This window comes from Barbus barbus (assembly GCF_936440315.1).
Source record: "Barbus barbus genome assembly, chromosome: 24".
NCBI lineage: Eukaryota > Metazoa > Chordata > Actinopteri > Cypriniformes > Cyprinidae > Barbus > Barbus barbus.
The window spans coordinates 25711211-25725657 of NC_136752.1; the positions used below are offsets into that span (position 1 = coordinate 25711211).

Consider the following 14447-nt stretch of genomic DNA (forward strand, 5'->3'; position numbering starts at 1 on the left):
ATAGTGTGACTTTGCTTAATTTTAATAGGTTCATCAAAAGGGAAGAAAAAGTCAGACGAGTTGGCCGTCGGACTCGATGAGACTGTGGAACTCCCACCACCCCCAGCTCTCGTGGTTGACCTCCAGCGACTCAAGGTGAGATGAATATTATTGTTATGAGTCATTCTTAGGAACTAAAATGTGTTTTAATACCTTAGGAATTTGCAATGATTTTCTTTCCACCTCTGAAACCAATATCATAACCCACATCAAACTTTGGAAGTTAATGCTTTGGAAAAGCGGTTTTCCGGTGTCTGTGATTATCTCCAGTAATTGTTCAGAAGTAACGTACATCCATAAGCACATCCCATAAGCTCTCTGCGCACATTAGGGTACTGGAGCTGTGCTGTAATGTACTGATCTCAGAAGGAGGGAAATCACTCCAATCATCAAGTCATTTTGGAAAGAAACTCATCAGTGTGGAGACTGCTTCATCATCATCATCATTAGGCTGTTTAGGCCATTTTTGGAGGTATTCATTCACTCTCATTCGCTGAGTCATTCATTTCCATTTAATTATTTGCTATCAAGTTCATCAAATTAAGGCGGCAATCATCGATTTTGTTTCTCTTCTTGCGAGCACATTTGTGCTTTTGTTCCTCTCTAGATAGCACCAGTGCATCTAGAACAAGTGCATCATTGACAAGTTTATCTTCTTCAAAGGGTGTTTTTAGAAGGGAATACTAGTTTGCATACAACGTACGTACTGCACTTCTACACTGTATACAGCCTATTTATTTATTTATAATAGAATTTGTAAGTTATTTATTGAAGCGTGTAATTGCAATCTCACAATTGACCTTTTCCTTTTCCTTCTGAATTTTTTTTTTTCAGTTTTGTGATATAAACTCACAATTGCGAGTTATAAAGTCTAAATTGTGTTGATATAACTCTTCAATACAATTGTGAGCTACAGTCGGAATTGACCATACCTAAGGTGCAATTCTGAGAAAAACATCTTACTAGTTTGTATCACACAATTCTGACTTTATAACATGCAACTGCGAGTTTATATATCAATTCTGGGAAAAGAAGTCAGAATTGCAGAATATAAACTAACATTTGCAAGGAAGTTAGAATTGTATGATTTAAATTGAGAATCTCGCAATTGTAAGAAGAATGCCAGAATTTCAAGATCACTCACAATTGCAAGAAAATAAGTCTCTATCGAGTTTATATCAGTATCTGTATAAAAAATTGCGAGAGTAAGTTGTACGATATTAATTGCGAAATAAAAAAATCACAGTTTCATTTATATATCTATCTATTACTATAATGATATTATTATTATTATTTGTATATGAAACAGTATATTATTAATGATCATATTTGATCTATTATTATTCATATTTTGTATATAAATCAGAATCTTATGCAACTCTATCATACAATATGCTTTAGTTTTTATGGATTTAGTGCTATTTAATTATCCTATGAGAAATAAATAATGCAATAATTCAAAACAAAATATAATCCTGTTTGTTATTTTGACTCCGTTTAATATTTTCAGTCCAATAAAATAATGCATATAAATTAAGAAAAAAAAGTTATGTCATTTATCGCATTTAAAATGGAAGATCAAGTCACGTTGCATTTTGGGATACAGTACTCCTTGCAGTGTGCTTGTGATATTTAGTATGCATTTTTGCAATGTTGTATGTTATTCATTCGGAACGCACCCTTAATATGCTGCGCGTCCTGTTTGCTAACTAGCGAGTGAAATATGTGTGAGACTTACACTTTCAACACGGCAAATGGCAGGCGTGCTGAGCGTTCTTCTCACCAGCATCAGCGTGCCAACTGTAGTGCTCAGACGGGTGACCGCTGCATCTGAAGAAGAGACGTCCCAGTCGACTCTATCGCATGACGGCACGCGACACACCCCGCCGCCACATCATCTATCAAACCATCATCACTGAAAACCCCCCCGAGGACTCCTTACACAGCTCGCTGGGCTGTGTGAAGCGATGGGGGGCGAAGGCCCGGAAGCAAGTGTGGCACTAATCCGCCAACTTATTTGTTAATTTACCCAGAAAAGGCTGATATCTTTAAGAAACAGATCGTGAAGTGACGGATTCTGTGAATAATTGCTTTTTCATCCCTGGCTTATGGAACAAATTGAATTGCCGTTGAAGTGGGGTGAGAGTTGCCGTTTAAGCAGGTATCTCCTATTTGGGATGGGAAAATGCCTGACACATATTAGGAATGAAAAGTGGGCTGTTTTCCTGTGCTTCATTCATATTCATTGACTGGAGATGCGCTCATTACTATTGACATTTTTGCAGCGCAGCACGGCCCTCGAATAGGTTTGGAATTAAAGGGCCGTCACAGGAAACTATGAGCTTCATCTTGCCTTGGTGTTTTTTGTTTTTTTTTGCATCGTAAGAAGCCAGCATCACATCATGTGTCAGTGTGTGGATGCATAATAACTCTGAATTTAAAGACCACAGAACAGCGAAAAACCACACAAGTTGAGCCTGGAGATTTGGACGGGTTGTCTTCTCCCTGGATCTTTAATGTGATCATGGCCATTTGGCTCCATCGCTCAACTAGAAGACATGCTTGTCTAAATCTGTCTTTGCCTTGGACACCACAGAAGGTTTTACGTTTAATGTTTTCTTAAAAGCATGTCAAGCTTCATGTCTGCTGTTCTCATGACCAAAGAGATTGGTCCGTTTTCAGTCTGACATGTTCCCTGTTCGTTTTTCTAGCTGGGTGAATCTGTCAAGAATGTTTAATGCACATTTCATCACAACATCAAACAAAAGGAAATAAGAAATTATAATATGCTTAAAGAAAATGAAGCCTATTTATTGGATGCTTTTGTATTGTGATACTAATTTATTGTTATTATTTAAATCATTTTTTTTCTCCTAGATTCTCAAGTATTATCTTGTGCAGTTTAAATTATGTATTTATACAGTACATAATGTTAGTATTTTATTTTAATATTAAACCTCTTTGGGGGAAAAACAATGTATTATATGGTGTATACTATATTTTATAAGTCTTTTAATTTTGGGGTGAAATATGATGTTTTTATGACATGCATCCAGCTAATTTATGTATTTTAGTTTTATTGAGTTTTTATATTTAAAATTAATAAGCTTTATTTTATTTTATTTATTGCATTTATGACTTTATTTTATGCATTTATGACTTATTCGTAGGGAATACGGGACACTAAATAAATAACTAAATAAAAAATATATATATTATATAATAAATAACACAGATAGATAGATGGATGGATGGAACAAAAAGCAAAAAAATGAGGGAACAAAAACTGCAGTAATGATGCAAAGTATATTTATTATATAATTCTATAATATATGTAATGTATGATGTTTGTTTTGTCTTTTGCTCTTACAGTGAAAAAAGTTAATTTTCATGAGATTTACCCGGCTTCAGATGCGTGTTCAAATTGAATGCAAATTGACTAAATGAATTATTGTCAATATAATTAATTCCGTTAAATTTGATAATTGTACCTGATTTCAGCAGTTTATTCTTCAGGGAGCTTTTTCAGTCAGTTTTTACTTCTGCTCTCTCAGCAACACCGAATGTTTAAGTGTGAAGAGAGCTAAAATAAATTAGCTCTCGACTGAACTGATGGAAAACACATGCCAGGAAATAGATCTTGCCAGCTTGCAACACATACTTTGCTATGGTACAGAGCTAGCCAAATATAAACTTGTGCTATGCTAGGATAGCGTTCGCCTAAACTTAAACGTGCTTGTGCATGTGTTTGATATATTTGGCCAAACTTACTAAACTGAGAATTACACCCAATCCAGACGGTTGAAAAAGGTGTTTATAGAACGTCTGTTTTAGTATGTGAGAAATTATGCTAATCATCCTTATTTAGACATGATGATGACGAGGCTTTACGCCATTTATGTGCTAATGAGCCGTAGTGGGTCCATTGTTTCTGATGTTTTGGTGCTTTCTAGAACACAAAATAGATGCACAACCATTACAAAGAAACCAAATGAAAATGTCATGCCAGTTTGACGAGATCTCTGCTTTACCTCTGCTGTCACTGGAAATGACAACAGGAGAGGCAAACATGTAATTGGTTCTGATTGGCCAAACCCTAACCCTCGTTTTAGAACAAGAGTTAGAGATTTGACATTTTGGACAGCACATCAGACTGTGTAAGACATTATTATATTAGGCAGTTCAAACCTTAAGTCTGTGGTTTTAAACCTTATTTTTGTTGTTGTTTTAGTAGCTAGGTCTGGGCTAAATTTGTTTGATACGTGCCACATTAAGCCCAGAGGCAATTGATTTGAGGTTGAACTTGTCAGTTGCTCAAACATCAGATAATGCATAGACTTCAGCAGCACAGACTCTTAACAGTATATCAGACTGCCATACTATACATATATTATATATAATGGAAGATGAGTTTTATTACTAAATCTCTGTAGTTTTAATTATCTGGCAAAACATATAATGCAATGTATAAAATATATAGCACAATGATGATTTAGAGATGAATAAATACAGATTCCTCAAAAGCCTATAGGATATATCGTATTTGATACATTTTAACATGTTTAAAAAAAAAATACATGGATATTTAAGTAAATCTCCAAAAGTCGCTTGTGTGTGGTTATATTGTACCACTAACAATATTATTCTTATATTTGACCCTGGACCACAAAACCAGTCCTAAGTCGCTGGGGGATATTTGTAGCAATTCCCAAATATACATTGTATGGGTCAAAATTATAGATTTTTCTTTTATGCCAAAAATCATTAGGATATTAAGTAAAGATCATGTTCCATTTAGTAAATTTCCTACCATAAATATATCAAAACTTAATTTTTGATATGCAGTATGCATTGATAAGAACTTCACTTGGACAACTTTAAAGGGGATTTTCTCAATATTTAGATTTTTTTGCATCCTCAAATTGCAGATTTTCAAATAGTTGTATCTCGGCCAAATATTGTCCGATCCTAACAAACCATACATCAATGGAAAGATTATTTATTTGGCTTTGATGTATAAATTCCAAAAAATGGACCCTTATGACTGGTTTTGTGGTCCAGGGTCACATATTTAATTAAAATCAGTAAAGATTTCACCCCCCAAAAAATGACATGTAGGACATTTTTACAATTATACTAAATGATCTTTTGCTTACTAAAAGTATAAACTTTCAATTAGAGGACAGATGGCAGTTTATTGTGGATGTTTGTGTAAAAACATGCTTTTCAGCAAAATTTTAATCTAATAATCTATAATAAACTTGAGAGAGACATTAGAACCAGCGGTGCCGTTTTTTAGTCCACACAGCTTTAGTAGTCCATTCAGTCTGTTTCTAACACAAAGCTTTCTTACACTGTAACTTCAGAGGACTTGAATACAATGCATGGGTTGTTTGGGGGGCTTTTCATTTCTGGGTGAACTATTCTTTTAATATCTGTGCTCTAAAGTCTGCTTTTCTTTAGGAATAAAAGAGAAATTTTTCCATCGCAGTGTGAAATAGTAATATTACCCAGTGCAGCACAATACAGCCTTATGTGTCTTAAATTGATCTCAAAGGTTTAATTTTACACAGTTCATCCTGTGGATCTTCCACAGCAGTTGCATCACTTCTTCCACTTCTCTAACTTGACCATTTCAGCTTTCAGTTTGTCTTAATAGAATGTATTATACATGTTCTGCAGCTGGAGCACATGAGAGATTTGTATTAAAATGAAAAACAGGTGAGTGCGCTTCTCTTTCTCTGAACATTTCTACCTTAATCACAGCCTGTCTGAATTTGGCTTGCAAAATCTGAATCTAGCTCAGAAAATCAGACTAAATTATTTAACAGTATTTATTATTTAACATTATTTAGAACTTAATATAGCCCTCGGTTTTATGAATAGTATTGGTTTTATTATTTAATGATTTTAAAACTTATGTTATTCAGATAAATTGTGTGTAAAATAATTTAATTTATTTGAATTACATCAGGTTTAAAAGCATTGTGTTCATAAAACGAATAGTACATACTGTATATTAAGTATTCTATTGTATAAAAGTAAAAACTTTTTTTTTCTTCTTTGTCATAACTTTTTGGCCTTTTGTTTTTTGAGCAAAGAAGTTTTGAGAAAATCAACTTTTACTGCAACATGTCAATCTGTCTTGACCTTTCCTTAAGCAGACTAACAGTCTCCTTTCTCTTGATTTTTTTTATTTTATTTGGGTTTTACATTGCAAAATATTTATAACTGGCTGACCTTGGTGTATCTGTGTAGGCTGGTGAAACGATGCTTTATCCAGCAGTTACTGTAATATTGGTACTTTTTAAATACAATTTTAATACGGATATATCTCTGGGTGTTAGTATGTAGGGGAACCTGGAAATTTCTTGAATACTTTATGGAATCAAATTTTTTTGAGGCTTTAAATTGCTGTGAAAATGTAAATCAATCTGTTATTTGACCGGCTTGTTCTCTGTATCACTCCATCTGTGGGATTGATGTCTGGGCCGGTCAGGTTATTAGAAAACAAGTCTTCTAGCGAAAGTCAAATGGACTGTGTGAACAAGTCTTTTAAAGCTAGGATTACCGTTCTATTCAGGGTTGATGGAGGGAATCTGCCATCCATGACCGTTCTCCCACAGCCAGTGACACTGAGACGAAGCAACGATCCAGAGAAACATCAAGCTCCACACCTAATCCCTGTAATTGACACGTTAGTCAAGTGTGATATTTACTAATTATTTAGCATTTTATCCCCTGTCATTCATAACGTTATGTCACCGTAATGCCATTGACTGTTTTCTGACGGTTTTAAGTTTTTGATCAAAATACGAAAATATGTAAGTAATAAAGAATTCATATTGCAATAAATTCAAAATAGCAATTAAACAGTCAGTTCAAATAATTAATTTGATCTAATATGCATTATTTTATAATAATATTTTATATATAGCATATTTAGTCCGAAATGTAATGGTACAAGTAATATAACAGTTTTACCACATTTTATGGACTAATAATGTAATGGTGAAAAAATTTGATTAAACACAATAACTTATGATAGCTAAAGACACAATTGCATGAGCATTTATTCTACACCATTTACTTTATGGACTAACAGTGTGTTTAATAATTATGAAATAATGAAACATGCAATTGTGTCCTTAGCTTTCATAAGATATTATGAGCATTGATTCTACACTATTTACTCCATAAAAAATAAAAAAAATTCAATAGAGTTTGGGGCTGACAGTTCTGTCCATTTCAGACAATTATTAGGGATGCACCGAAATGAAAATTCTTGGCCAAAGCCGAAACAGAACACGTTTGTTTTGCATTTTCCTCCCATGTATTTTGCCCAATTTGTTCACCACTGCATCAATAGCCAAAATGTGCTTTTTACAATTTTGTCTTGCTTTTCAAAGAAAAGATCAATTACAAAACAACGTGTAAATACTTATTCAACACTGAACATTTTTTAACATTCCAGCAGACATTATACCAACAAAGCACAATTTAACTTTTTTTTACTGTACAAAATGCAGCCTTGATGAGCAGAAGAGACTTGTTGAAGCGAGCTGTTGTACTTTTTTATAATTATTATTTATTTATTTTTTGTTATTTTACAGAACAACAGTAAAATTACAATACTAACATTTGAGAATGTTGATGGAGTTCTTGCTTTTTCTCAGCTTTTATTTTGTCAGAAACCGACAGGAAGACCTCAGTGCTTCTTTTTGTTGACAACAGCAGATTTATAAATGATTCTCATTACGAATTTGGGAAGATGTTTGTCGCACATATCGCATTGTCACATGCCTTTGTAAAAATTCATAAAAATATAACTGAGCAACTGACAAGTAACTGTTTCAGCGCAGATTTTCCTGACGCTTTGGCTAACAAGCAGATAGCGCCACGAGCTCGTAGTAACAGTAACCAGCAGCCACCACTTCCTCTTCTCATCGAAGACATGATGCAATACTAAACAGCCTCTTGCTGTCAGTGCTTATGATTTTTGTGTCTTTCTCTGACACTTTTAAATGCTTCCACTAGGGCTGTCAATTTGGCTGAAAAACTCAATTTGAATTTTGTACTAAAATATTTGAATTTAAAAGGCATAATTTCTGTTAGGAGGGGGAAAAAAAGCTTTTGGCTTCTCTCCTGAGGCCACAAGAGGGCGCATCGAGCAAAAATTAGTTTCTTCAAAGCAATAAAAAACCAAGACTATCTTTGATAAGTGTATAATGTTTAAAATAATGTTTATAAACCATATATAATTAATTACGTTGCTTAAACATTTAGAAACAAGCATCATGTAAGCATGCATAGTTTAATACTAAGGACCGAAAACCATTCACAAAGAGTAGCCTACTTTTTTATTTAAAAACATGAGGCATTGGGAGGCAGAAAAATCGGCATGAAGTCTCGAGACTCAATTTTACCTGGCTTTCTAACATGCCGCTCTCTTGTGCGAGACGTGAGTGCAACGGTGACCGATGTCCCTATAGAAAATGCGATATGTATTCTGTGTGAACGGCTTGCTTCCAGTTTTGAGGTAAACAACATCATCTCCGCATTGATGTTCTCTTTTGCCGCAACATTCTGAATGAGCAGCGCCGCATCCAGTGGGTTCAATTGTATAGGCTAAAAGCATTAAAATGCAACGACACCTACATCATCGCATCTTGTGTGCCACATATAAAGCTGCCTGATGCACATCGAAAATTTGAATGCAGCGTTTTTGCATTCGAATGTGAATTTTTATTTTAAATTCGATGAATATTCGAAATTCTAAAAAAAATGTTGACAGCCCTAGCTTCCATCTATAAGAAGTGTCGACATGTTTGCTGTATAAAGCACCTCTTTCGGTTGCCGAATGTTCAGTGGATCTCTACCGATTATACATGATTATCTAACTAATAAAGTCACTATGATCTGTATATTAGAAACTTTAGTGGTTTCTGAGAAGTGGGGTTGTTTTCTATTGCTGTGCTCTTCAGTATACTGATATTTACCTTCCATGTACTCCAGTGGTTTTTAATGAACACGTTTGGTTGTTTTCGTTGGTTCAGGGGCTGTCATTGTGCTGCAAAGATAGTTTCAAACCTGTCCGCAGGGGAAGCGTTTTCTCATTAAATGTCTCCCCAAAACCAAACCCCAATCCTCAATTACTGCCATCCATTGTTAATCTGGGCACACTTCTTGCGCTTTTCTCTTTTGGGCTCCAACCTTATCAGAAAGCAGCACTGTTTATGTTGACTCAGACCAGCGCAGTCCGAGTAATAACTTGTTCCAGCGCGACTTGATGAGCTCACGATTGGCCGGAGGATCGTTGTGATGAACATGTCAATTGAAAGGCCACTGTGAAGTCTGAGGCGTTTTAATTAAACCCAGCGCAAACAGTAAATACTTGCATTCTGGAGCTGCGCATGAAATGAAGGTAATTATGATGTGGCTTAATTAGCTGTCACCGTGATCTTAATTGCTTTTGAAGATGGCTGACCTCCCTTCCTGGGTGTACGTGTTGGGAGCTCAATGTTGTCACAGTCGCTTCGTTTGCAGGTGTGCATCTGGTCAAACTATCTTCTGGAGGTTACTCGGTTAATGTTCATTTATTTTTCTACTTGTGTGTGTGTGTGTGTGTGTGTGTGTGTGTGCGTGCGCCCAGTTCTCATGTGTATACTTAACACGGCAACACGTCTATTTTCCGTTCTGAATCCTTTCCATTTCTCTTGAAAATGCCAGTAGTGCAGTGTTACTGTCATTTCAAACATTTCCATGACTCTTTTCAGTCAATTAGGGTCCTGAAATAGCGAATAGTATAGAAGTAGGGCGGGTCGATACAGTAAAAAAAAAAAAGCTGTTTGTCAGCCTGGAAAAAATAAAATGAAATTAATTTTTTTCCAGTCAGAATAAACCCACTGTAGTCAAATGGATTCAAAATATTAAATATAAGATTAATGTAAGAAGTAAATTCAAATTCTATAATTACATTTTACCACTTTTTTCACTGAAATGTTCAGTTAAAAAAAGTTTAATTGTTTGTGTGTGTGTATATGTGTGTGTGTGTATATATATATATATATATATATATATATATATATATATATATATATATATATATATATATATATATATATATATTTTTTTTTTTTTTATTATACGTTTTAAATAGATATCGTATACAGATTTAATATTTAAAAAGATTTTTCTCATACTGTATCTTCTAACATATATGTTAGAATATATATATATATTTTTATAGTGAGTATAATTTAATTATATTTAATTATTTTTGTTTTATAAAATTACTATTCATTTTCTAGTAATCACAAACTAATTTGTTGGTCAGAAGCTGTGGAAAACTAAAATGAATACGTTTACAATTGCTTTTGTGTCACCCATTCAGACAGCTGTTGTAATTTTACACACCCTTCAGGGTCTGGAAATAATTGAAATGATGGTATTTTCTGGAGATCCGGATTAAGCATAAAGACCATGGTTTTATTCTTAGGAGGCCGAGTTTTTTTCTGTGATGAGCTGGATTTGGCACCTGTGAGTTTCCTTCCACACCTGCCTCTGCACTGCATTAGCTGTCAGCTCCCATTTCCTTCACTGCGTGTTTGTAGCACGGTCTCTGGAAACAAAAACAATGTCATTAAACTTCAGCTTCAAATTAAGCCTCTTCAAGACTATTCCAGACGCCACAGTCATTTTCCAGCAGCGCAGCACACCGCAGGACGCACGTTCATCTGCGGCTTTAATGCTTGGCTGAAATGTTATTTGTTAGCAGGTGCAGGTCAAACTTCCCCACGAAAATCAGACGAGAGACAGACTGCTGCTCGTATGTCAGCGTGAACCTTACAAAAATGCTCGATGCGTGTGTATTTGAGGATTATATGGGATTCATTCATTACCTCGCTTCTAGATGCCTGCTTTAGAGCCAGATCTTACTGGAACTAAAATAACTTATTCAAGTGTAAGAGCTTTTATCTCCAAAAATAAGAGAGACCCATTATGTGAGTGGCATTATTCCAGCCATTAACAAATCAAATACTAAGCACAGAGCTAAGAATATTACTTCTGCATTGGCAAATCTGGCAGTATGTTTCAAATCTAACCGTACCTTAGGTTATGCTAAGGATATGCTTCCTTTGTAAGGAGTAGTTCATCCAAAAATCAAAGTGGTCATTATTTACTAATATTCATATCGTTCCAAACTCGTGGAGCTCAACAGACAACATTCTAAAGACTTGATGTGGTTTTCCATGCAGTTACAATGAAGTTTAAGTAAAAATAGACACAAAAGTACTATTAAAGTTGTTCATAAACAACTTCTGTAGCTTTTTGTGTGAGAAACAGATTAAAAATGAAGTTGTTTTCCACTAATAGTGTTTTGTTGCTAACTGCTGTGAAGGGATGAATCAGTGAGTTGAACTGAAGAACCAGATCAGTCCAATTCAAAAGAATCATTGGTTTTATGAACCTAATCAAATGATTCATTGAAAAGATTCAAAATGTTCTTTCATGAACTTCTCTTCTGAACTCATTTGAGTCTTTTCCTCACACAAAGCTGTCATATATAACTTCAGATGACGTGAAATAAGCTCATGAGTTGTTCTTGATGATTGAGGTTTGAAAGCTTTACTCCATGTTCATTGTAACTGGATGGAAAATAGCTTTAAAAACAGTCTTCATAATTTCCACCACACAGGTTTGGAATGACATTAACTGGAGTAAATGATGACAGAAATGAATGTTTTTTGTTTGTTTAATCATGTTTTATTTTCCTGTGTTTCAGGCTCTGTTGGAGAAGGTGGTTGTGAAAAGTGACGGCTTCAGTGTGGATCATCTGGAGAGAGTTTACTCTGTGCTCAGCCAGTGTATTTACCAGCACCGCAGAGACTACAACAAGACCCGTCAGATAGAGGTTGAGTGGCACACACACACACACACACACACACACACACACACACACACACACACACAGACAGACAGCGATCAATATGTTGTTCAATGACTTCATGGCCTTGGTTTACTAAGATCTCATATAAAGTGTACTATTTTATTTTGCAGTTTATCAGATTTCATGTGTGTTTCATGGGTAATATTGCAAGCGATTTACACACTCAAGCATATGGATTGTAAATACACATACTAGTTTAGAGAGGGTTTTGTGCAGTAATTGTACCACATGTTAGCAGATTACCCACTTTCACTAAATAATATTTTATTAACTTTATTTGATCTGATTTAAGCCCAGGCCACATAAAATGTTATTTTGTGTGCTAATGTAAAACACAAATCCATCCATTTTATTTTATTTTATTTTTTAGGGTTAGGGTTTAATATTTCTATAGTATGTTTGAATTTATGTACATTTCTGATGACTTTTGTGCTATAATTTTATTAATTCTTTTGTTGCTATGTGCTTATTTCAAACTTATAAATACATCAGTTTAATTTATTTGATTTGATTTTAGATACAAGCCCAAACCTTATTTTTAAAATATTTCTATATATTTATTATATATTTCTAAAGCATGTTTAATTTAATGTAATTTTTTTTTTTCTTGAAGGAAAACTCTCGATTAGGCTATAAATATACTTAATATGTTTTAGTAGCTCTGTATGTTTTATCTCCAATTATTTGTTGTAATAAATGCTGAGCCAGTAGAATACTAAATTAAAACGATCCCATTATTAACTAGTAGCTCTATACTGACTAATGACTCGTAATGTTCAGTTCAGTCATGTGTCGTGTGTGTGACGGCGGCTCAGAGGAGATGGATACACAGTGACTGAACACGGCACACTGAACAGCTGCTGTGTGTTTAAATTACGCCGGCGCACCGATGGTGGAGAGCTCTCGCACGGCCTCCTGGGAAATTATGTGCGCTGTTCTCAAATACAATAGTAATGGTAGCTGCCCAGCAGAAACAGATTAGAATTGCTCGAAGGAATTATGGCCGGCGTGACTGAAGGCTAATTTGCATGTTGTGTACCAATTCCTCTTTGAGAGGACCCTAATGGAGTCGTATTTATTAATTCCAGGATGATTCGCAATCCAGACCATCTGGAAAAGCTGTATGTGTTTAGATTTTAATCCGCTGGTCTCCGTCAGATCGTCGGATCTTTTGCAGCCGGTGGACTGGAGCTGAGATCCACAGAGGATAGCGGAAATTGAACATGATTTTGTTAATTGTTAGCCACACTTTGACCTGAATAAGAATTACTGTGACAGATAAACAGAGTCCTATTAAATATGTTTTGAAAGAACGGAGCGCAGAGTCCTAAGTGTAGTGTGATAAAGTCAGTTACTTGGTTACTGTTTTTGTCATGTTGCACAGAGTAGCTCCACCCACAGTGGAATCTCATTGGTCTAAAATTCCTCTTTACAGATTCATCCAAAAATGAAACTTCTGTCACTATTTACTCACCTTCATGTCTATGAAAACCTGATGTTCTCACTGCTCTTTCTAAAAGTTTCTACAGCCATCAAGCGAGTTTTAATGAACTATGTCAACCTAGCTACTTTATGAATACAAATAATATGGACTACATTTAAGAAGATTTTTTTGTACTTAACAACTCTTGTGCGCTATTTAGTTTCATTGTCTGGAAGAGAGTAGCTCAGACACTCTGCTAGATGTCTCCTTTTGTGCTTCAAAGAAATCATACAATTTTTGAAAAGTGCAAAAATTGAATAAATTGAATAAATGAACAATTTACATATTAGGGTGAACTGTCCCTTTAAATATATTAATTTTGGATTTTGTTACTGTGTGGAAGAAAAGATCATTTTATGTTGGAAACATGTCACATCGTTAGGACATGGTGTAAAAATAGACCAGAAACTTAAAACGATCCCAGAAAAAATAGACCAGAAACAAAATCTGATAGCTGATCACCTTTGATTTAGTTTCTTTTTACATGAAATGACTTAGTCCTCCAACCTACATTTAACTGCTTCATGTTCTGCCATGATGATTTGAATTAATCATGACATTTTACTGCTAGCATACCCATCTTGCCATGGAGCAGGAGGAAAAAAAATCCATTACATTTAAGGGTCCTAAAACAAAACAACTCAAATAAATATATATATATATATATATATAAACACGTTATAAAACATTTCTATTTCAAATAAAGTATTTTGAACTTTCTATATAAAAAAAATCATGAAAAAAATGTATCAGGGCTTCCTCAAAAATAAGAAAATGAGTGATTTCTGTGGCAATTAAAACTGGAGTAATGGCTGCTGAGCTTTTTAGCCTGTTAAAATAGAAAACAATTGCATGTTTTTACTTTATTTTTAATTAAATATATGCAGCAAATCTTACTGACCCAAACTTTTGAACTGTAATGTTATAGAAAGTATATTTCTTTTCATATATAAGATGAAAATCCAATCTAATCCA

The 14447-nt window shown here is 34.5% G+C and overlaps 1 protein-coding gene across 3 annotated transcripts in view; it reads left to right on the top strand.

Annotated features, from left to right (window-relative positions):
* LOC306843718 (ATPase family AAA domain-containing protein 2B-like) overlaps nucleotides 1-14447 on the top strand; it is a 105982-nt gene that overhangs the window by 88283 nt on the left and 3252 nt on the right. For all 3 annotated transcript variants that reach the window (XM_079375354.1, XM_079375356.1, XM_079375355.1), the window contains exons 26-27: nucleotides 29-135; nucleotides 11825-11953. In XM_079375354.1, coding sequence (XP_079231480.1) covers nucleotides 29-135; nucleotides 11825-11953 — 236 coding nt within the window. The remainder of the gene's footprint in view (nucleotides 1-28; nucleotides 136-11824; nucleotides 11954-14447) is intronic.